Raw genomic sequence first — 21703 nt, forward strand, 5'->3', positions numbered from 1 at the left:
TGTCTCCCAAAATTGAAAATGTTAGTCGATGTGTCCCTTGATGCCAACAGGTAAGTACATCCAACAGCTAGATTTCACTGTCAATATCTTTTGTTTATTCTTCTAGACGTGTGAAATCGAATTGCATAAACATAACAGTTAAAAAATTGTGAGGATCTGATTTTGAATATATGGAAAATGCAAAGTGTTTTCAAAATATGTGTTGGGGAAATTTCCCTTCAATTTCTTGAATGAGCGTTTGGTGTAGTTTGGTTTGTTTAATAATAGAGAATGGTTAATGTTGCAGCCTGAGTCACGGTGGATATTGAATTATTCTCGTCTTTTTCCTTCATTTTCCTTTCCATAAATGAAGGGAAAAGAAAGTAATCTAAATCCAAATTTGTCCCTTTCATTGTTGGTGGTGAGAACGAAGGTATTTCTACATTGACTTACGACATTACATTAATAACATCATATTGCTTTTGCATAATACTCTATTGCAACCTCAAACCTCTTCCAGAAAAAAAACTCTCTTCATTAATAAATGCTAATTAATGGAACATACTATCAAACAGACGCTCATCAAATCGTGAGACACGCCCCCTTTCTTTATTTTCCTTCCACTTGTCGAAACTTCATTTATAAATTATTGCAACTCTTGCATTAATTAAATATAACACTAATTTACATTATTTTATAAAGTAAAATTAAATTTAAAAGCAAAATATGATCCCACGCGAGATTTATATTTTCCTGAAAAAGTAATTTTTTTTATCTTGAAAACATATATTTTCTTCAACAAGAAAATATTAATATTAGGGTGAATCATAAGATTAAGATATAGTTTCATAACATATTCCCATTTGAATATCTTGATTATGATCATAAGAAATAAGACTCAGAGTTTTGTCTTAAGAATAAAGTCCTTCTTCAATCAGAAAAATATATGTTTCTTCAAACAACTAAATAAAATATTGATAAGCTTATGAATTTTATAAGACTCTTGCATTAAAAATTGCAAATGAATTTTAAAAGTGATACAGTACAGAAAAATTCACGAAATTAAACTAAGATATTTTTTACTAAGAAAAATTGTCTTAAAATATCGTCCCACAATGAAACCTACAAAAACTAAATTAAAACCTAGAGATAATCTTACATCAAAGACTTATCACATTAATCACATTGTATTGATTTGAAAAGTGTTCATACTGAGTGTGTAACGTTCCGGAACACGCTTAACTATAGAATTTTTATGAGTTAGGCTATCGAAAAGAAAATGCATTTGATGATATGAGTAGTCAAATCAATCCTTTTAGCTATCCTTCAACTATATAGTCCCATACCTATAGAGTCTTTAGATCCCTCTCATTCCGGTGTATGTTCGATTCATCCATGTGTCCTTTTCACTGGAAGCCTGTCAGGAGCCGCTCCTTGTCTGTGCCCCATGCACTTCGTGCCTCTTGCACCGGCGATCACTCCCGGTCCTCGTCAATACCCAGTGTCACAGAGTGAACTATAGTATTTTTTATTTATTTATTTAAACTTCTTTGTAAACTTTTAAAACAGAAAATAAGAAAAAAAGTAACCTTTTAAAAAAAGTATATATTTTCCTAATTTGTACATGCTTTAATTAATAAAAAATATTTTATATTTTTTACAAATGTTTATTAAAAAAATTGGGTAAATAAATACTAAAATACTTAAGTAGTACAGCTCATGATACCCACCTTTTAAATTAGATAGGGCCCGTCTGCGCGCAGATTGGACATTTGTTCACCGATGTTGAAATCTTTATGAATGAACAACACAATTCAAAAGCAATAGTTGAGAAGAAAAGACAAACTTACAACTTGTATTCCAAACTGCAAAAGTGATAATAAATGAATATACAATTCACGGAAAGAAAATACAAAATAAAAACAAAGAGTTACAGAAATAAAAATCTCAATATGCTATTTAATGGCTTTATTGTTTAGAATATGACTCATTAGAGTGATCTTTTAAGAAAAAACTAATAGTCTCTATAATTAATAACAAAAATTAATCATTAATATTTCAACATACACACAGTCTACACACACACACACACACACACACATATATATATATATATATATATATATATATATATATATATATATATATATTATGGTTGATTTTGTTTTACAATAACTAGTAGAAATACCAGTATTGTGTTGTTAATTTTGTATGTCCACATATTTTGGTAATAAAAAATTACTAACACAGTTACAAAGAAATAATTATCATGATAAGAACAGTATTATAGATAAAAAATTCTACAAAAATATATCTAATAAAAAATTATAAGAATTTATCATTTTTTATTAATTTCCATCAATATTATATAGGTTTAAAAGTATTTCAATTCTCTTAAAATTTATTTCTATCATAAATTTTTATATATTTTTATCTTCAAACTTTAAAAATGAATATAATTTTTAAATTCAATTATATTTTAAAAAATTTACGTGTTAAACATAAATCAGGTTAGCATTTAAATTCTTTACCTGATTTAATACATTCTCATTTTAATGTTTACTGGTTTTAATGTTTATGTTATGGGTGTAAACAACTAAATCTTAACATGAAACGCATTTAATATTAAAAAAATTAACGTAATTGATTAAAAAAAACATGTTTATTCATTTTTAAAATTTAAAGACAAAAATATATTAAAATTTTAAAAAATAACAACTTCTAATTTCGTATCAAAGTTTAAGAATTAAAAATATATTTAATTCTTATTTGTCTCAAATTATATCTTTTTATTTACAAGATCTTATTTTTTAGAAAATTGTTTGTATATCACTCCATCGACCATTTATTGATTAAGTTGAATTTATGATAATTAAAACTACTTTATTTTTAACTCGTTCGAAATGAGTGTTCAGTTTAGAACAATTGAATACGTTAATTTGGTACTCTAAATGGTTCCTTAATTAGTTAGCAAGTCCCTTATCACAATTGTCTTGACACTAGGGTTTCCAATTCAACCTGTCTTGGAGCCTCTATCACGGATAAAATAATAAAAAATATTTTTTCTTATATTTTTCTTCTCTCAAATAAGATTATTAATGGAAAGTTTCACATTAAAGATGTACTTTTAAAATAAAATACTCACAATATTATTTATTATCTTGAAGAAGACTGTATCTTATCTCCAACCTCAATGAGGTCATTTTCATATTCGGTGTAGAAAAGTATATTTCCTTTCTCCATCCTTTACTTGATGTTATTTTTATACTTTATAATTTAATTAAAGTAATTAAATATTTTGGATGGAAAAACAAGGTATTAGAAAAATAGACTTAGCAAGGACTCTGCAGAAATTTCGTCCATAAACGCTGTAGACTACACCCACTATATAGTTAAGCCTCAAAAGTTTGGTAAAGAGATTAAAGTCTCTGGGAAAATCACTTATATATATGGATATCTGATATCACCATCTCTCAGTAGTGGTAACCATCAGAGAAACATGGAAGAAAAATCTTCGTTAAAAAATTTGCTGAAAGATGAAGAAAGGCCTTACGATTGTAATACAACAGGAAACGGAACCGATGAACCCTTCCTTCATAACACTGTAAGTTTTCTTACTGCTTAATTTCTATCAGATTTGTAAACTCTGGTTGTGATCAGATGCTTTCAAAACCTTAAAATATTACAAAAAAATATGATCCATGAGACCATTATTGAGGTTGACCTTGGTCTCGATCTCCTAGCTTAATTCCATTTTTTACATTTTAGCAGAATTTTTAACAAGATGACATGATTTTGAGCGATTATGAAAAAAAAAAATTATGCAGATGGGATCCGGTGTTCTCTCCTTGAACCTGAATAACTCTGGACAGCCCTTGAACCAAGTGAGTGATATTAATTTCTGGGGTACCCCATAAAGCTCAGAAATCTGTTATTTTCTAAGCATAAATTTTCATTGTCCCTTACTGAACATGCATGATTAATTATTCTTAGATGGGCATGCTGAGAATCAAGCTTGAAGAAGCTAAGAAAGAGAATGAAATCCTAAAGACCATGCTAACCAAGGTTAATGAACACTGCACTGTTCTTCAGAATCGAATACTTTTTGAGATGCAGCAACATCAACTCTCTTCATCAGTTATCAATAAAAACAATAATCATGAGTCGCAGGTAATGATAAGCTTCTTTTATAAGCATGTGGTTAACCTTCCTTTTGTAATTACTTTGATTCAAAATTTTAGATTAATTGCCAAAAAATTAAGCAATTAATGTAGTTAGTTTTACTTGGTCAACAACTCAGCGTATATATTCAGTGCCAGCAATAATGTCAGGCCCAGAAGGTCTCTATCTTCTAGCTAGCTATACCGGGAATTCAAGACAAACAGATAAACAACAACTATATATGACCAAAACAAAAGAAAAAAACATTATTTTGTTGTTCTTGTAACTTTCATGACGTATATGCATTTGACAGAAAAATATATAAGTGTAGAAAGAGTAAAATGATTGAGGGAAAAACTGTAATAAAACCAGGAAGTTCATAGGAAATTAAATAATTAATATTTTGAATTGGAGACTCACATAGATGCCATTTCATTGAGATCATTAAATGTTGTCAAAATTTTGACATATGCAATTGCAATGTGATCAGAAAAATTTATAAACATTGTAATTGAGTTGTAGTTTCTGACTTTTATCAATAAATGTTGATGAGTGCTAATGATTTTTGCGTTATAATCATGTCCTATGATTTTGAAGAAGATAACTAAAAAAGTTGTATATCTTTTGAAGGGAAAAATACAAGATGTGGAGAAACCAATGCTACACACTCGGCAGTTTTTGAATATTGGTGACTGTTCTTCACTTTCAGAGGGTTATACAGAAAAGGTTGAAAAGAAAACATTAGACAGAAGCCTGGCATGTGAGAAAAAGAATATTGTTGAAGGTGAAATGAACACAAAAATAGCATTGCATGAAGCAAAATGCATAGAAGATCAAGCATCTGAGGTTACTTGCAGAAGAGCTAAAGTATCCATAAGAGCACGATCAGATTTTTCTTTGGTAAGAATTTGTATCTCATTTGGTAACTATTGTGTTATTATGGCTTTCTATAGGACTTGAAATTTTATATAGAAAAAATATCCCACACGCAACAACACCAATTTTTGAAGTGATGAAGTTTTTTTTTCTTTTAAAAAAAATAGATAGAAAACTGAAGGGGTGCAAATCGTTTTTTTATTATTCTTTATAAATTATAATATCTGTTACTTTTACATAGAAATTGTTGACTGATTATAGCAAGAAAAAAGAATAAGATTTGTCTCATAATAATACCTGGCCGGCTGACACCTGTGTAAAAATCCAGCAATGCCATTGGATTATATATGCTTTTAATTAACTGAAGGAAAAACTTAATTACTTTCCTTTATCAGTGTGTTTAAACCTCATTTTTCAATTAAAAAGATAAACACTTCTTAATAAGATTGTTTTTTCGTATTAAACCTCCTTTTTTCAACTCAACATTAATTCTTGTCATTGTAAATGCAAATAAAAAAAAATACTCTACCTTGACTGCAATTTAATTTTACATTAGATCAATAGCAGTCATTTTATAGTTAATTATAATTTCATCTTCAACAAACTTATAATATTAAATTTTATTGGAAATCATAGTTATCTCAAACAAAAAAAATCCTAATGTGTGTGGTGTGTGTGTGTGTATATATATATATATATATATATATATATATATATATATATATATATATATATATATATATATATATATATATATATATATATATAACATATGTTGAATGATAAGTAGATTAACTACCCATGCATGCAGTGTTTACAAATTGTGTCATAGACAGTGAAATATTTCTTCATTTTCTTGAAGCCTCTCCTTCAATGTGAAAAAAAATAAAATAACGTGTGTTTTTGTATTATAAAAAGCTTATCACATGTGCGAGGGGGGTGTAATTAAGTAAAACAAACGCGTGAAATTATCATGCCTCTCGGAAAACTTATTTAAAAAATATTAATTTAGACAAAAAGAAATTACATTAATATAGCATGATAGTTTTGACAAAATATAGTATTAAATATTTGATTAAAAGTTCAATAATTGGACGGTGTTATAGAAAGACATTTGTCAAAAAGAAGGTAACCTTACTACACCTTTGTACCTTAAAAGAATTAATGTCTGACTTTGAGATATAAAGAGTATTTAATAGGTAAACTCTTTTTTTTACTAAATTTGTTATTTTATATTGATAATATTTTAAGTTTAAGTTTAACTTAATTATGTTGGTTTATAAAATCTAATTTATATGTATTTTAGAATTAGATATGTCAAAATGAATTATTCATAAGTTAATTTTGACTAATTACAAATTTCCGTATAATTGGATTGGAAAATAATACAATTCTTTTTAATATGAATTAAATTAAATCCGGTTTACTAAAATATGAGTAAGCAAGTTCAAATAAAGCTTATGCAAATTCACCATTAACAATTTGTTATTTTTTTATTATAATAATTGTTTACCATTATTAAAGATATAATCGACACTTGGGTTTCCTTTAATATTAGAATATAGTATTTTAATGATTTAAATATTTAATTTACTTGTTTGCTTATTGATATTTTGATTTTCGTATATTATAATATCAGCTTATTTGTCTAATTATAAGTATTCTCATTTTGAATTAATGGATATCAACAATATATGGGTTGAGAGTTTAAGTGAGATATTTTCTAAATAATAAGATTAGTTAACAATGAGTTTTTTTATTTTTTATTTAAAGGTTTTATGTAATCTATTCAATATACTCTACTAATATTTGATATTGTGTTGGAACTTTGTATATGAGTTAACTCAAATGTTCTGTTTTTTTAACGTTAAAAGAATGGTCTAATCATAAGTAATTATAAATGAATATTTTTGATTCTATTACAATAAATATAATATAAGTAACAGGTTAGAAAAATAAATTATGTTTAAGTAAATTAACTTATCTAACCTATTAATATCAGGTGGATAAATTCCAAAAAAAACTAATATATGAAAAAGTGAGTTAGGGTGAGTTGATTGAAGAGCTAAGTGTGAGTTTGGTCGAGTCCATTTGGACATTTGTAATGAATTTAATGTGGATTTGAGTATAACTTTTGATGTTGTAATGCATTCAGATGGGAGATGGATGCCAATGGAGAAAGTACGGACAAAAGACTGCCAAAGGCAACCCTTGTCCCCGAGCCTACTACCGTTGCAGCATGGGAACTGCATGTCCAGTTCGTAAGCAGGTTTCTGTCCCAAAATCTTAAAAAAACCTTAAATTATCACAAAAACAATGTTCAAGGAAAACCGACAAAAGTTTTAAGAAAATCTAGTTGTCACATTTAGCAGTTTAATTACTTACAGGATATGGTGGTATTACATTTGCAACAGGTGCAGAGGTGTTTTAAGGATGAGACTGTTCTCATCACAACCTATGAAGGAAGCCATAACCACCCACTCCCACTGGCAGCAAGATCTTTGGCAAGCTCAACATCAGCAGCATTGAACATGTTCCTATCTGGCTCACTCACGAGTTCTGTTGGCACCACCACTCTACCAAACTCACCCCTCTTCTCTTCATCGCTGTCTTCTGTTTCCCCAACTGCAGTAGCCACTTTCTCCCATAGTGCAACATGTCCCACAGTAACACTGGACTTGACTCAGCCCAACAACAACAACAACTATCTCCAGTTCCAAAGGGCCACCACTTCACACCCTTTCTTCCCTCTCCCACTGCATGACCACCCTCATCAAGGGTTGCCCTTATTGTGTTCCAAAGTTCCAACCTTTTTAAGCCCTGACAAAAACCTTGCATTGGTGGATGTTGTCAGTCAGGCCATAACCAAAGACCCTTCTCTCAAGGCAGCTCTTTTTTCAGCCATTTCTTCACTCACCGGAGATTCTCAGAAGAACAGCAATAACCACACCCCACACAGTAAGACTAGCAGTGGTTATGACCCTTGTTCTAAGATGCCTGCAATACCACCTCATCAGCCTTGCTCTACTGAGTTGATATAGAGTTCTATGGATATATAGTTCTCAAAATAATAAATCAAATAGAAAAAATCTGGCTTCTTTTCCTGCAGCAAGACATGATATGTGTGTTTGTGTGTGAGAGAGAGAGGTAAGTTTTATGAGAAATCTAGGTCACACCAACATTGGCTTTCCTTAGTCTTTATACTTTGTAAAATAAATTAATGAACATATTGAAGTTTTGGCTTTTGGTCTTGTAATTAACTATATATAGTGTTATAAAAAAAAGGTTGTAATTTCATACTTGTAAGATAATGCTCTTGCAGGTCGAGATATATCCTATAATGGTCTCACAATATACATTCATCAACTTTCTCTTTTTTTTCTTTTTTTTTTTTTCATTTTGAGATGTATTCCTCCAAACACCAATGTGAGATGTATCAAGCAAATATGTCTCCAACTTCCGAGTACGCTCACTCCAATGCTTAAATTAGACATATGTGTCACATAAATAAATACTAAAAATAAATACGTAACTATTATCTCGTAAATAATGTCATTTATAAGTTTTTATTTAGTTAGGTTTAGGTCATTTAGATAGTTATCTTTCTTAAGATTTTGTTAATTCATCTTATGTTTTAATCTCTTTGTCAGTTGTGCTTAACTCCGCATCCAGACATTCAGTTAGGATTTAGATGTGCTATTTTTATAATCAAGATATCTTTATCGATAAAAGATAATATTGAGTTGTTAAATTATTATGGTGAAAATGTCTTTGTTAATATGGTATTGTTTTAAGTTGACGAAATTATCTCAATTATATATAAGACAAAAAAATAATAAGATTTCATGTATACTTGAGGAGGACAAGTGAAAAAGAAGAAAAAGAAATAAAGTGAATAGAATGAAATTTATTATTTATATGGATAGATATAGAAAATGAAGTGGGAAGCTTTTTCTCTATTTGTTCAATTGATGAATAGAAAAAAAAAAAAAAGTTGAATGAAACACTGATATTTTTATTATATTTAAGGTATAAAAATTTTATATAATATAACTAACTAATGAAAAATGATTTCTTTTATATAATTTTAAATTACACAAGCGACTCAATCGATTATTCATGAGTGAAGTATAGTTCTAAATAATTAATTAGTGTTATATAATATTGGGTCATTTGATAATAAATATGTCAAAAAGTTGGTATGCTTGAATTTCATTTTTTTGAATATTTTCTTAATAATATTTTGACAACAGAACATGTGTCGCCACTTTGTTAATCTGTTTTGTTAATCTGTTTGAATTTAATTTTATAAAAATATTTAAAACCCACCGATCACAAATCACCGCATATATGTTATTAAAAAGTTGTTAAAAAAAACTTTTTTCTTATGAGAATACGTGTCATATTTACTCCTTTTGGCCGCGACGGCAACGAAGTGAATTTCCCATTCTTTGTGTCCCTTCCTAAGGTAAGAATGATTTCTTTTTTACCTACAGTCCATTTTTAGAAGTAATTTAGTTATTAAAAAAATTTAACTTTTGTTTAAGGAAAAAAAGTATTAAAATAATAAATGTGAAGTGTGCGCAAAAATTTATTAAGTGTTAAAATAATATACCCTTAAATGAATTATTTTCATAAAGATTTATCAAGTAGAAAAGTAAAAACAAAAATTTAAATTAACTTTTATAAACTATAAACTAATTTATAAACTAATTTTATCTTATAAAAAAAATATTCATTTCATATTTATTGGGCTTGATTCGATCATATATATATATATATATATATATATATAGGTATCTTATAACAAAAACTCTTCAGTTGAATGTATTTGGGAGGAGGGAGTAATTGAGGGGATTTGAAGATAAATATTGTTGTTGTTTATTTGAGTAAATTTGGAGGTAAGTGAGAATGAATTTGGAGGTAAGTGAGAATGAATTTGGAAATAAAGTTTGTGACAATTAGTGTAAGATTTGATTGACGTGACAAATTAAAAAAATTACTTCCAAATGCACTTTTATTTACGTCCAAATTCACTTAAATAAACAACAACAAAAATTTATCTTCAAATCTTTTCGATTACTTTTTTCCAAATCTATTCAAGTAAACAAGAATACGAGGATTTATTCAAAGAATCATTGATGAGTAACTTAAACTTTCACAGATTTAAGGTCGACGTATATGATTCCTGGTAAGTTGATTCAAGTGGCAAATCGAAAGTCCCTGTAACATTCCTATTTCAAAAGTTGTAGAGTTTCTGGCAAATTTCCCAGTCAGGTTATGCTCATAATATGCTTGATTAAAGTTCTGATTGGACATTTGTATTTATTTTTTCATAGCATTTGGTCAAAGATTTCCATGCTAAAGGGGAGTAACTGAATATTCAATTCAAATGTTTTTCTTGCTAAATTAGAATCCCAATTAAAGTGATTACTTCATATATAATTTAAACCAATGTTTTTATTATCAAAACAAGTGATTAGTGACAGAATAGAGATTCAGTTTCTGGTATAGCTGTTTTCCTAAACGAGATGAAAACAACTTAATCTTGGGAAGGAATCCAGGTTTTTTTTTTTCAAATCTATTTTTATTACAATCCCTTTTTCACTCACTGATGAGTAAGAGGTTTTTACTGCCATAGAGTGTAGTGACATTTTATAACATGTATTTAGTATTGTAAAATAAATGCACAGTTAATTAAACATCTCTCTCTTGAGAGTTTTTCTGCCTTATATATATATATATATATATATATATATATATATATATATATATATATATATATATATATATATATTCTTTTACTCTTGTTTTTCTCTCATTTTAACACTTGGGAACAAATATCACAAATTTTATTCATAGAATATTCCAATCACCATTTACAACTGAATAGAGACCTTGAGACAAATTCTCAAGAACTGCAATTATTATTTGTGGATCATGCAGACCTCCATTTTTATCATTCAAAACGAATTTGGCAAAGTAATATCACCAAGCTATAACTATGCAGCTTCTGCAAATCCTATACGGAGATTTCCATAGTCAAATACTGTATGATATGCCCCCATGAATATATTTCCAAGAACCCTGCAAACATACCATTACTGTCATGTCACACATAACATAAGGATATAGTGGGGAAAGAGAAAACCAAGCACTTGGCTCATTGCTGAGTGATTTAGTAGCATACATAATTTACATTAACATGATATAGAATAGATTACCAGAGGGGACCCTGTGGAGGAGGAACATCTATAGCAACAAAACCACCATAGCAGACAGTAGAACAGCCTTCTTCAAATTGAAGTACATACTGAGGACAAAGGAAAGATTATACTTACGAAACATTCTGAAATGGGAACAAACTATGGATTGCATCAAAAAGCACCGGTTTTGCTTTGTCTATTTGTCAAATCTTTGTAATGGAAAGGAGTAGAAGAATCAATTTTGAGAAGTTGGAGAGAAACAGATAAAATTGAGGTAGTATCAGATATAAATACATTATGCATGAGCACTTTTCTAGTGCTAAGACAGTGATGTATAGAAGCAACACAGCATTCATGTTAAACAACAAACCTGTTCTGGAGAGAGGGGAAAAGATTTGTTTCCAATCGTGAATGTGATGTGTGGCATGGAAGAAATACTATTGCAGTTTATAAATGAATGTCCCGGGGGATTTGGAAGCTTCTCACACAGCTTTAGAGAAGGAAATTGACACAAAGAAAAAGCCTGTGAGTGATTAATTGGAGACTTATGTGATGTGAAGCATATCTAACAACTGTAAGCTTGTAAACAACTACCTCATCCACATATTTAAATACTTTTTCTTTCACATTGCTTTGCTTAATCTGGACTTGGATCCAAAGGACAATCATATTGCAAAAGGAACAAAAGGGGCTCTCCCTTATTGGTGATCCATTCCAACTTTCATTATGCACCACTGTTTCAATAACATCACTGCAGGTTAAAGTTAGACCTATGTTAAGAGAACAGGAAGAAAGGAAAGTGTCTCTAAAGAATCAAGTTTAGGAAAATGAAAAAAGTGTACTCCATTGTGTTAAATCCGTTGTTTGAACAGAGTCCAATGTCACTGCATACAAGTTCTGGATTTAACTGCAGATATGAGACATGAGAAAGTAGGTAAAGTATCATTAAAATTCCAATAGCTGTATTCTGTGGATAATTATTAAGTGTAAGTAAAATTACAAAAGGAACAAACCCCAGCAATCAAGGATGCCCATATTGAATCCCCATAGTTATGGAGAATGCTTTTACACTCAAAACTAACATACCCTTCTGCTCCAATGGCATGGTTAATTTGAGTCACAACACTCTGCAAACAGAAAATAGTAAGAAAAATCCCCAAAGAGGAAGTGAACAGAGAGAATAATGTTCGAGATCATACGGTTGGACCAGCAATTAGAGATGTCCCTGAGTCTATAATTGCAGCACAGCCACCCTCACACAACCCTGTCAAAGGTAATTAAGAAAAGTACCCGGCATGGCAAATTTGGAAATCATGCATGGCCGCAGTAAAAAATTTAAGGTGGAAAAAGAATCAAGAGGACCACTTGAATTAAAAAGAAAAACAGTTGGTACAAAAGACCTTTTACTTCTTAAATGGCTGTGGAAATTTAAATGTCATTTCTGGAAAAAGCACCAATTTGTTGCCTTTTAGCATAATGCAACATTTAGCAACCTTAATCTAACAAAACGTACATAGTATTCAGTCACAGCTATAACAAACAATGAAAAATAAGGCAGATTTAAGCATCATGAGGAATAGCAATGTAAGAGCACCTGTTGAGTTACTTGCAACTAGAACATCTCCCACATCAATCTACAGGTGCAAACTCCCGAAGTCAATAACGACATGGTAGATGATAATAGCCACGGATGAAATTATAAACATGCTGTACCTGCCAATAACCCTTTTGAGAAAGGGGAACATATGTGTGTTCACCTCTAAAATGCCTGTAGTCAATACCACCAAAGACAATTTCACCCCCCATTTCTTCTGTTGGATCTTGATTTAGCCAAAGAGAGAAAATTTGGTGGCATATTTGCTCTTGTTCTATCATATTATACCTGCATTCACCTAACTAATCATTGCATCTGAAGCATAAAAAACTCAAGAAAAAAGGGAAGTTTGACTATCCTTCTACCCTGTTACCATAAAAATACAATCACGCATACTCTGCAACATTTATTCAAATCTAAAATGGAGAAAAGAAGAAACATCAACGAAGAGAGAAATGAATTAATAAAGTTCTTGTGTGTACCAAACTGGTGTGACTTTTCCAATTGCAGCATCCAGGAACCCGAGTCCAAGTATGCCATCAAATGGAAGTGCAGAAAGTGTGAATGATCCCTCTCTTGTAATCTCCGCAAATTCCTGAAGGATGGGAAATTACAAATCATCAGCAAAACCAAAGCAGCATAATCTGATTGAAAACTAACAGAGGTCAATACACTGACTTGATCTTTGATGATGACATCTCCAACTTGTACATTATCTTGGCTGAAGAATCCATAAATAGATCCTTGGCCATAAGGGATACTGCAAGGCGTCCCTGCATATTTTCCCAAATGCAACTTTAAGCATGTTCATTGAAACAGCATTTATATTTCTGCATATAAAAACAAATGAAGGCATCTAAAATGAAATCAATTAATTTATCTTTTCAATGATATGTCATGATAATCCAAAGTTACCAATTTCGGTATAGGTGCTAGATATCTTCGACCTATACTTGGAATGAAAATAGCAAGCGATCTGCACATGCCATGAGTGTTTTTAAAACATGTTCATTCAAAAATAAAACAAATACTAATGAGTAAGCACTTGCATCAGAATCAGATCATCGGGTAACTTACAGAGAAGATGCATTTGGAAGATGGAACCCAAAGATTTGAGCTGCCAGTGTCAAACACAACATTGAAGTATTGAGGGGGTGAACCAATACTAATCTCCCCAAAATATTGTGCATCAACATAATTCTTAAGATATATTATATCTTCATCACAACAATTTTTTTGATCACCCCCTAAATCAGTAGGACGAACGAACTCTTTGATTCTTGCATCTTTAAGACTCTGAAAGTCTAAATTCCTCCTTTTTAGACCAACCCTCATCAACCCATCATCAGAAGTTGCAAAAGTCAACGATCCTAACCAAGCCCAAACACACATAACAACCAGCAGACACTTCAAAGCCATTCTTACAATTCATCTGGTTCAACATGTTCAATAAACTCAGCAGAAGCAATATAAAACCAACAAACTAATCACAACAATCAGATAATCTTTTCCGTTTTCTGTTCTGCTAACAATTTCAATAGTTTGAGTAAAGTTAACAGCAGAATTTTAAAAACCTCAAGTTCATTCAAATGCCAGCCATGTAAGAAACAAAGACATTTCTAAACAAAACCAGAAAAAGAAAATCATGATACTATCCTTTGAATTAACATCAGAAGCAAAACACAACAATTTCAAGGTTCACAGATTGAAGTCAAGGAAATATACTGGAAATCTAAAATCAATAGTGATTGACAACATATAAACATGAAAATTTCACACCTGATGAAAAAGGTATAGGCCTACACTATAAAGAGGAGTAACATGCCTTTCGTATATGGAACTAAACAAACATACGGGTCTTGCAATTTTATACACCTAATAGCTACTGGGTATGAAGTTTGAACAATTTACAGCTTCCCCTTTACCTCAAAATCGAAGCTTACTTGTTAATTTTCTGTTTAAGTTGTTTTTTATGCTGACAAGGAACAATTCAACCTTACATGGAAACCACTACGTAGTTTCGCTTAAGATGATGTTGTTTTCCGCACGGTAATGGGAGTGGAAGTAACTGCAGCAGTTTTCAGCATACGATGTAGCACATGCGTACTAGAACGATCAATATTCTTGCTATATTCCCAGAATCCAGACGACACTGGAGTTTGTACTAATTATAACGACGCGAACTGGTGTTGGTCGTGTTCAGGGCTTCACGGCAATATGCTAATTCTAGAACGAGTTACGCGTGGACAGTTTTATAATCATGTGATGTATGCTTAAATTCTTACCAGTTTTATTTTTCAATATTTTGTTTTAATCTATCAATAAATTTTAATCACAAATTTAGTCTCAATAGGATAACTATAATTGACATTCGCATTAAATATATTTATTTATATGCATTGGGATAAATAATAATAAGTTGTGACATGATACGCTGACGACAGTAATGTTAGTATTCAAAATAATAACAATTTCTTAAATCTCATAATCGGATAGTTTAGCTTCTAAGAAAATTTGTTTCTCCTAAATTTATTATTTTATTAAAAAATGCCGAGATATATTTAAAATAATATTGAAATTTTGAATGAGAGATGAAATGAAATAAATTTGAAATTAAAAAAAAAATCTTTCTGAAATTCGGTTGAATTTATTAATTAAGTATGAATTACTTAATATAATTATTACTATTTTCTTCCTCGTTGGAGAGAGGAACGGTGTATATATTTGAAATCTTAAACCATTTAAGCAATAGATTTAATAGATAAAATTTACTTAAATATGAAGCTAAGAAACCATACTTCAGGCTGATTTAAACAAGAGTTTCATATATACTTATAATCATATGAGATATGGGACAATATTTAACCACACTTTATTGACAACATTTTAACATTATTTATGTATTATTATGTGATTGATCCAAAATTACTCCTCAATCAATAATAACAATAAGCACCAACATGAATCAATCACAAGATGACACGTAGATAGTATTAAAATGTTGTCAAAATATCATTATCCAATCATATGTGTACAAATTGTCAATATTAATAAAATTGACATGTCATACACTTAATCGAAAATTCAAGAATAGAAATAACATATGAAAAATATAAAAATTTACAACTAATCTAAATATATTTTAAGTTCATTATCACACCAGTTCCAAGTAAAATCAAAACATTTATTTCAAAGCGGAGTCTACCACTTTATTGTATCCCTGGATTCATGGAATATGTGGCAAGAAAAACAACCAAGATCATGTGAATTAAAGGGAAATGATATTTTAATACACTTTTTTTTTCACACAATTTTGACATAGTTGGATGTGGAATTTCATAAATGAATTTATAATTTTTTTTAAGTAATATATTTGTCCAAAGTGGAATTTTTAAATTTGAAAAACAAAAATTGAAGAACTTGAATGAAGCGAGGTAAAGTTCGATGGTTCTCATGGAAAGGTCGAACATGAAGAAAGTTTGGTCGGAGCATGAGATTAGTCAGTGAAATATGTGAAAAGCTTGTTGGTCCATGCAAGATTCTTTACGAATATGTGAAAAACCATTTATTTCAATTTTCATTCTCTCACCCTTATTAACATGTGGCATCCCATGTTATCTCATATATACATTAATATTTTGTTTTGTTAAAAGAACAAAATTGAAAAATTACAAAACTTTTATAATAATATTAAAAATTATTAGTTATCATGTTGAAACACATTAGTGAAGTCTTTGGAGAGAGAGAAAAGTTAGGGTTCAAGAGAATTGGATATTGGATAATAATTAGTAAAATGATTAAGTACAAGATTCTATAAACTTTTTGTTGTAATGTTTTGAGTTAAAAAGTTATGATTTTATTTTTTGTACCAGCTATTCATAACTAATTAATGTTGAATTTCCTAGAATCTCCCGTTAACTTTCTCTTAGACCTTTTTCTATACCTACTTAAATTGATTATGGTAAATTGAGATTTCATGTTTGAATACATGTCAAATAAAGAAAAAAAAATGTGACATATAATAATCAATTTTGTCATCATGAACATATATAATTCCATCAACTTTTACAAGAAACAAAATCAATTTTTTTAAAAGCTAACTCCAAAATGCAAACAAATTCAAAATCATCCATGTCCATCCTCGACAAAAGTTTCATTTAGTAGAAAACATAATTTATAATACTTTTAAAAATTATTATAATTTCTTACGAAATCTTAATATTATAAAATAATTCAAACTACCTAACTTTTTACACATTAGAATTTTACTCTTTACATTTCAAAAATAGTCTACAAGTTTTCATTCTAAAAACTATAAAAATATACCTCTAATTCAATTATTTACGAAATTCATACAAATCATTTTAAAGAGTAGACGTGGAAACACTAAAAAAAATTATTTGCTATCAACCGTTATTTTGTAGTAGTGTAATAAATTGTTAAAAATAGTTTTATTTTTGTTAATTTTCATTAATAGTTTTATCTTTAAGTATATTTTTTTATTGAGAAAGTTTAATGACCTGAAGAAGCAAACATAGAAGATAACATGTTGTTTTGGAAACTAAAGTGTTGTTTTGGAAAATTTATTTTACTTTTTGTCAATTTCTTAAAATGGCATTTAATAAAATAACTATTTTTCAAAAATAAACAGTTGCATGCATGTTAGAAAAGGAATAGCCCGAATTGTACTTCTAAACTCAATATGTCAATGAAATTATGTTATTACAGAAACTCAGGTAAATATAAGCACCTACACATGCAAACTTCTTGTTCTTGTCACGTAATCAGAGAGTAGAAGGGATCTATCTTTGGGTTTTAATGTATATATATGTACTCAACGTAAAATATTTATCATCAATCGATTAAGATCAGTTTTGCTGGTTATTATCAAAGTTAACAAACTTATCATACATGGTAAATCTGTGTCTGGATGATCATGAAAAGTGCTTTACATTGTAAGTGCATATAGCTAACATATCCTTTTTTTTTCTCTCAAAAACTGTTTAAGCTCAATGACTGAAGATTTTATCCATAGATCAAGACGAGGGAGCAGCTAGTTTTTTCTTCAAAATCTCTGCATGTTTCTTCTTATTTCTTCTGAATGATCGTCAATGGTGTTGAACATTGGGGACAAGGAAAAGAAAGCATAAAATATCAATGGCCTCTTACGATGATGCTATGCCAGCCAAAAGTTCTCGAGACCCTGCTAAGTGTCCTGGTACATGTTGCCTTATCTCTTCAAAAGCACACAGAGTTTCTGCATCCAAACCTCCAGCAAACTACAAAGACATACCAAAATATGTGAATCAGTCACATAAATGATGAAAATTGTAATATTTCATGTTGTGAGTGCAAATAAGTTTTTTGCTTTTTATAAAAGAAAGGGTTGGTGGTCATTTCAAAGGCGTGAAAGAATTACAGAATTCTGCTAAATTTTCAAAACATCCACAATCATTAAGTTTGCAGTACAAGAAACAGAAACTTAGTAGTACTCGTCATTCAAACCAGCACATGGTATTTGTTCAATTTATGATCATGCGGTCTAATGACATTTCTAACGATTTGCAAATAACTGACACATTAGTAGGGAGGTTAATATTGATGACAAGAAGATATGCAGATATTTGCAGACACTAGGAAATACCTGATGAGCTCTGTATGCAAAATGGACGCCCTGAAGCAGAAGGGATTCTTGACTTGACTGTCTGTCAGAATTCCTAGCAGATCCAAGTTCCATTGTCACTCTTTTCATGTACATTTTGACCAGAATCATAGAAGCCTGCTTAATCTGCAGATATGGCATAATTATTATTCTTCTAATCAAGTTTTACAATGAAAAATTGTAATATCAACTCTCAAAAGATAAATATCGTATGTAAGTGATATTCAGTAACCGCTAATTACAAGAGACTTGGATTAATAAATCCTAAACTGAAGCTGTTCTTCATCCAGTTAGCTGTGTTGTTTCGATTCATTTTCATTGAGTTAAAGAAAAACTGAAGGTAAACCAAGCAACACATGGCTCACACAACTCAGTTCATGGTTAAGTATTATATCTATTCATGCAGACTGATTTCAAGAATTGCCAATGTCATTAAACCATAACTTCTAATTCTTATTAGAAAGACAAGGTTTACTGAGTGGCATTATTGTTATCGTCACATTCACAAAGAAAAGATAAAAATGATACCTTTTCCGTGATTCCCGAGTCAAGCATCCAAGCGGTTGGAATTTTGTAATCTTGATATGAACGCATTACAGAATTTCTCAGCTTGATTAGTCTCTGTATGCTGCACTCAGACCTATCAGAATGACAGGAGAGGACTGTGTAAGTATCCTTCAAACTATAAACCTGGCATATTTAAAATTGAGGAAACAGAATATGCACTCATAGTATAAATTTTACACTATCATCTAAGTACAAATTATCATGTATGGTACGTCAAAAGTTGTATCACCAAGGATATTTCATTGGCTCACAATGTAAAACTGTTGACATTATCTGTGCTCTGCATAATTAGTACCTAAATATATTATATAGATATACTTTCTTACTTATCTAATAGGGTGGCCATCTTTCTCAAGGAAGCTCCACATGGAATTTCAGGGTCATCCTTGAAGGAGGAAATCTCTTGTTCTAACAATTTAAGTTCGCGATACTCAACTGCGGCTTCACGCATGGCATCAGCTTTTCTCTCAGGCCAATTAAAATGCTTCAAGACTGCACGCTCATCAGCCTGTAGAAAACAGAATATGTGGCAATAAGAAATCAACAGCAATCTATTCTATAGAAAACAGAATAGATTAATAATTTTTCTACACACTCACCAATGATGAGAGTTCACCATCAAGCCAATTCACAAAATTTAAGACATCTTCAATGTCCGTGTAGGCCGCTTCTACCACCTTTTTTATAAGGTCATTGATAAAATTTCCTTTTGTTTCAATGTCTGTCCTTATCTGGAAAGCATGATCAGTCACTAATGCTGTATATTTAATTTCAAAATGACAGCAAATGTATAGCCACCAGTTCAATTTGAAAACACAGTGCTTACTGCTAATAGATGAGCAGAACGGTTTTGAATTTCTCCAACAATGCTGCTATGTACATTCACAGCAACTGGTTTCTGCTGTTTAACCGATCCTGTTGTGTTCTTCGTTTCTTCTTGATTCTTCAATGAGTGAAGTAATTTTACAAATGCAGGGGCCTTTTGGGTGTTATTTACTTTTGCTACAGGCCTAGAAGGGATTGATGGTGGCATCGGTGGTGGAGGCGGTGGCAGACATGCTTTTAGTGCAGGCTTTCTTCCTACCCTTATAGTTGTAGCTTCAGGAATCGTAGGAATTGCTGTTGGTGCTGGAGTTGAGGCTTTAACAAAGCAGCCATCAGTAATGGCTTCCTTTTTCACTATGGACCTTTCTAATTTGTCAGCAATGAGTTTCTGAATGTGTTTAAATTTGGGGCTCTGATGTTCTGCAATTGGCTCCTTCATCTAAAATAAAAACCAGACTTACTTTCAATGCAGCAACAGCTCAAACATAACTTTTATCCCCAAAACAGATATGTGGCCTCGTTTTTACATCATTATAGAAAATAACATTAAAATATCCAATCAAACTTCAGCTGAAAATGGGTTAACCATACAGAAAATATGAACAGTAGAAGTGAAAAAACAATTGAAGCTTATGATAACAAATAACAAAGCCGTTGACATTTGAACTCTCACCTTTTCACTTCCACCCAAAGACATCACCTTCGATTCAGCAGCAGCAACATCCTTAGTGAGTTTTCTGTTGTGAGATTCCAGCTCCACATTCAAGCCCTTAACTTTTTCCAACTCGGCCTTCAAAGCCAGAACTTCAGACTGCAGATTCTTGATCAAACTCTCACTCACCTCAAGCTTCTCCATCAGTTCCTTCTTACTCTTTCCATCAGGGTCCTCCTTATCCCTCTTCATAGTAAATTCCCCAACCGCACTCCTTGGCCTAGCAAACTGTTCCACAGCATGAGGCCGCACGAAGCGAGACACAGCCTTAGCCTCTTCAGCTTCCCTACCCCTGTGGGTTCCTGCAACCTCTTCATTGGGTTTGGCCTTGTTCAGCACTAGACCCCTTTTGATCCTGGAAGTGTGCTTCAGCTCTGGAGTGACAGACTGGGCTCTCCTAGTTGGAGTTGACACCACTCCATTGACAACCTCTGGTGGAGTCCTTGGAGGCTCTCTGTACTTGGAAGGAAGTCTTAACCTTGATGGCGTTAAACTGCTCTGAAGCCTGATCACATTTTTTGTTGGTGGGGGTGGTTGTGGTGGTGATGGTGGTGGTGGTGGTGATGCTGGTGACCCTTGTTTCATGGCTCTTGTTCTGAAAACGTGCCTCAAAAAAGAGAGATAGCTCAAAGAATGACACAATAAAAAGAACAAAACAGAAATAAATAAAAAACGTACATACATACAGTTCTCTGTGTCAGTGGAATGGTGGTGTTTTTGTGAATGTCAATAATACAAATGGTGGTTGAAGCAGGAACTTGCCACCTAGAAAATACAGGATTTATGCAACACCTTTCTGTGTGGAAGATGAGACACAACAAATCAGTGATAGTATGAGGTGGTCATAGATGACGAACAGTGACAACAATCTATGTATAGTAAAGAGCTTTGGTGATTTTTTATTCTTTCTTATTCTCAATTAAAGTACACATTGCAATGAAGTGAGTAGAGTCGCACAAACACTTGTTTGACATGGAAATGAAAAGCTTAAAAACTTGGTGCTTAACTTGGCCACCAAAAAAGAAAGTGACCCTCATCCAAAGGGTGAGGACACTATGACTCTTAAGGTACAGTTAGATTCTACTAGAAAAAAGGACAGAAATTCCATTGATTCTTTGTCT

At 31.1% G+C, this 21703-nt stretch overlaps 3 protein-coding genes across 8 annotated transcripts; 1 reads left to right on the top strand and 2 right to left on the bottom strand.

Annotated features, from left to right (window-relative positions):
* Positions 1 to 3340: 3340 nt before the first annotated feature.
* LOC124841697 (WRKY transcription factor 42-like) lies at positions 3341 to 8392 on the top strand. Its single transcript, XM_088105941.1, has 6 exons — positions 3341 to 3583; positions 3807 to 3863; positions 3973 to 4149; positions 4771 to 5040; positions 7172 to 7285; positions 7431 to 8392. The coding sequence occupies exons 1-6, from the start codon at positions 3479 to 3481 to the stop codon at positions 8055 to 8057; spliced, it is 1350 nt and encodes a 449-aa protein (XP_087962067.1). The 5' UTR covers positions 3341 to 3478; the 3' UTR covers positions 8058 to 8392.
* A 2454-nt stretch (positions 8393 to 10846) lies between these two features.
* LOC124847247 (cyprosin-like) lies at positions 10847 to 15048 on the bottom strand. Of its 5 annotated transcripts, none has more exons than XM_088105915.1 (14): positions 14817 to 15048; positions 13894 to 14186; positions 13732 to 13792; positions 13495 to 13589; positions 13299 to 13411; positions 12936 to 13104; positions 12817 to 12856; positions 12422 to 12486; positions 12236 to 12349; positions 12065 to 12129; positions 11817 to 11973; positions 11593 to 11712; positions 11241 to 11329; positions 10847 to 11103 (listed from the first exon to the last, which is right to left on the bottom strand). In XM_088105915.1, exons 2-14 carry the CDS (start codon positions 14149 to 14151, stop codon positions 11019 to 11021), a joined length of 1431 nt encoding a protein of 476 aa, XP_087962041.1. In that variant the 5' UTR covers positions 14152 to 14186; positions 14817 to 15048; the 3' UTR covers positions 10847 to 11018. The 5 variants fall into 5 exon arrangements, with proteins under 5 accessions (XP_087962041.1, XP_087962037.1, XP_087962038.1 ...); XM_088105911.1 differs by having other exon boundaries at positions 13894 to 14248; XM_088105912.1 differs by having other exon boundaries at positions 13894 to 14248; positions 14760 to 15048.
* Positions 15049 to 17647: 2599 nt separating this feature from the next.
* LOC124847244 (INCREASED PETAL GROWTH ANISOTROPY 1-like protein 2) lies at positions 17648 to 21582 on the bottom strand. 2 transcript variants are annotated; one of them, XM_047324687.2, is made up of 8 exons: positions 21269 to 21582; positions 20544 to 21177; positions 19872 to 20309; positions 19645 to 19776; positions 19372 to 19553; positions 19007 to 19118; positions 18461 to 18604; positions 17648 to 18095 (listed from the first exon to the last, which is right to left on the bottom strand). In XM_047324687.2, exons 2-8 carry the CDS (start codon positions 21165 to 21167, stop codon positions 17982 to 17984), a joined length of 1746 nt encoding a protein of 581 aa, XP_047180643.2. In that variant the 5' UTR covers positions 21168 to 21177; positions 21269 to 21582; the 3' UTR covers positions 17648 to 17981. The 2 variants fall into 2 exon arrangements, with proteins under 2 accessions (XP_047180643.2, XP_047180644.2); XM_047324688.2 differs by having other exon boundaries at positions 21265 to 21582.
* Between the last annotated feature and the right edge of the window lie 121 nt (positions 21583 to 21703).

This window comes from Vigna umbellata, chromosome 2, assembly GCF_029865625.1.
Source record: "Vigna umbellata cultivar VRB3 chromosome 2, Vumbellata_1.0, whole genome shotgun sequence".
In the NCBI taxonomy this organism is placed as follows: Eukaryota; Viridiplantae; Streptophyta; class Magnoliopsida; order Fabales; family Fabaceae; genus Vigna; species Vigna umbellata.

Bases quoted from the DNA above. Each gene is read 5' to 3' on its own strand.
- LOC124841697 (XM_088105941.1), top strand. From the start codon at position 3,479: ATGGAAGAAAAATCTTCGTTAAAAAATTTGCTGAAAGATGAAGAAAGG. The intron at 3,584-3,806 runs GTAAGTTTTCTT...AAAATTATGCAG, and splicing joins AACCCTTCCTTCATAACACT to ATGGGATCCGGTGTTCTCTC. The intron at 3,864-3,972 runs GTGAGTGATATT...AATTATTCTTAG, and splicing joins CTGGACAGCCCTTGAACCAA to ATGGGCATGCTGAGAATCAA.
- LOC124847247 (XM_088105911.1), bottom strand. From the start codon at position 14,235: ATGGCTTTGAAGTGTCTGCTGGTTGTTATGTGTGTTTGGGCTTGGTTA. The intron at 13,105-13,298 runs GTACACACAAGA...AGGTGAATGCAG, and splicing joins GGAAAAGTCACACCAGTTTG to GTATAATATGATAGAACAAG. The intron at 11,974-12,064 runs GTACACTTTTTT...TTTAACCTGCAG, and splicing joins AACGGATTTAACACAATGGA to TGATGTTATTGAAACAGTGG.
- LOC124847244 (XM_047324687.2), bottom strand. From the start codon at position 21,167: ATGAAACAAGGGTCACCAGCATCACCACCACCACCACCATCACCACCA. The intron at 20,310-20,543 runs GTGAGAGTTCAA...TTTTTATTTTAG, and splicing joins CTTTGGGTGGAAGTGAAAAG to ATGAAGGAGCCAATTGCAGA. The intron at 19,554-19,644 runs GTGAGTGTGTAG...TGTTTTCTACAG, and splicing joins ATGGTGAACTCTCATCATTG to GCTGATGAGCGTGCAGTCTT.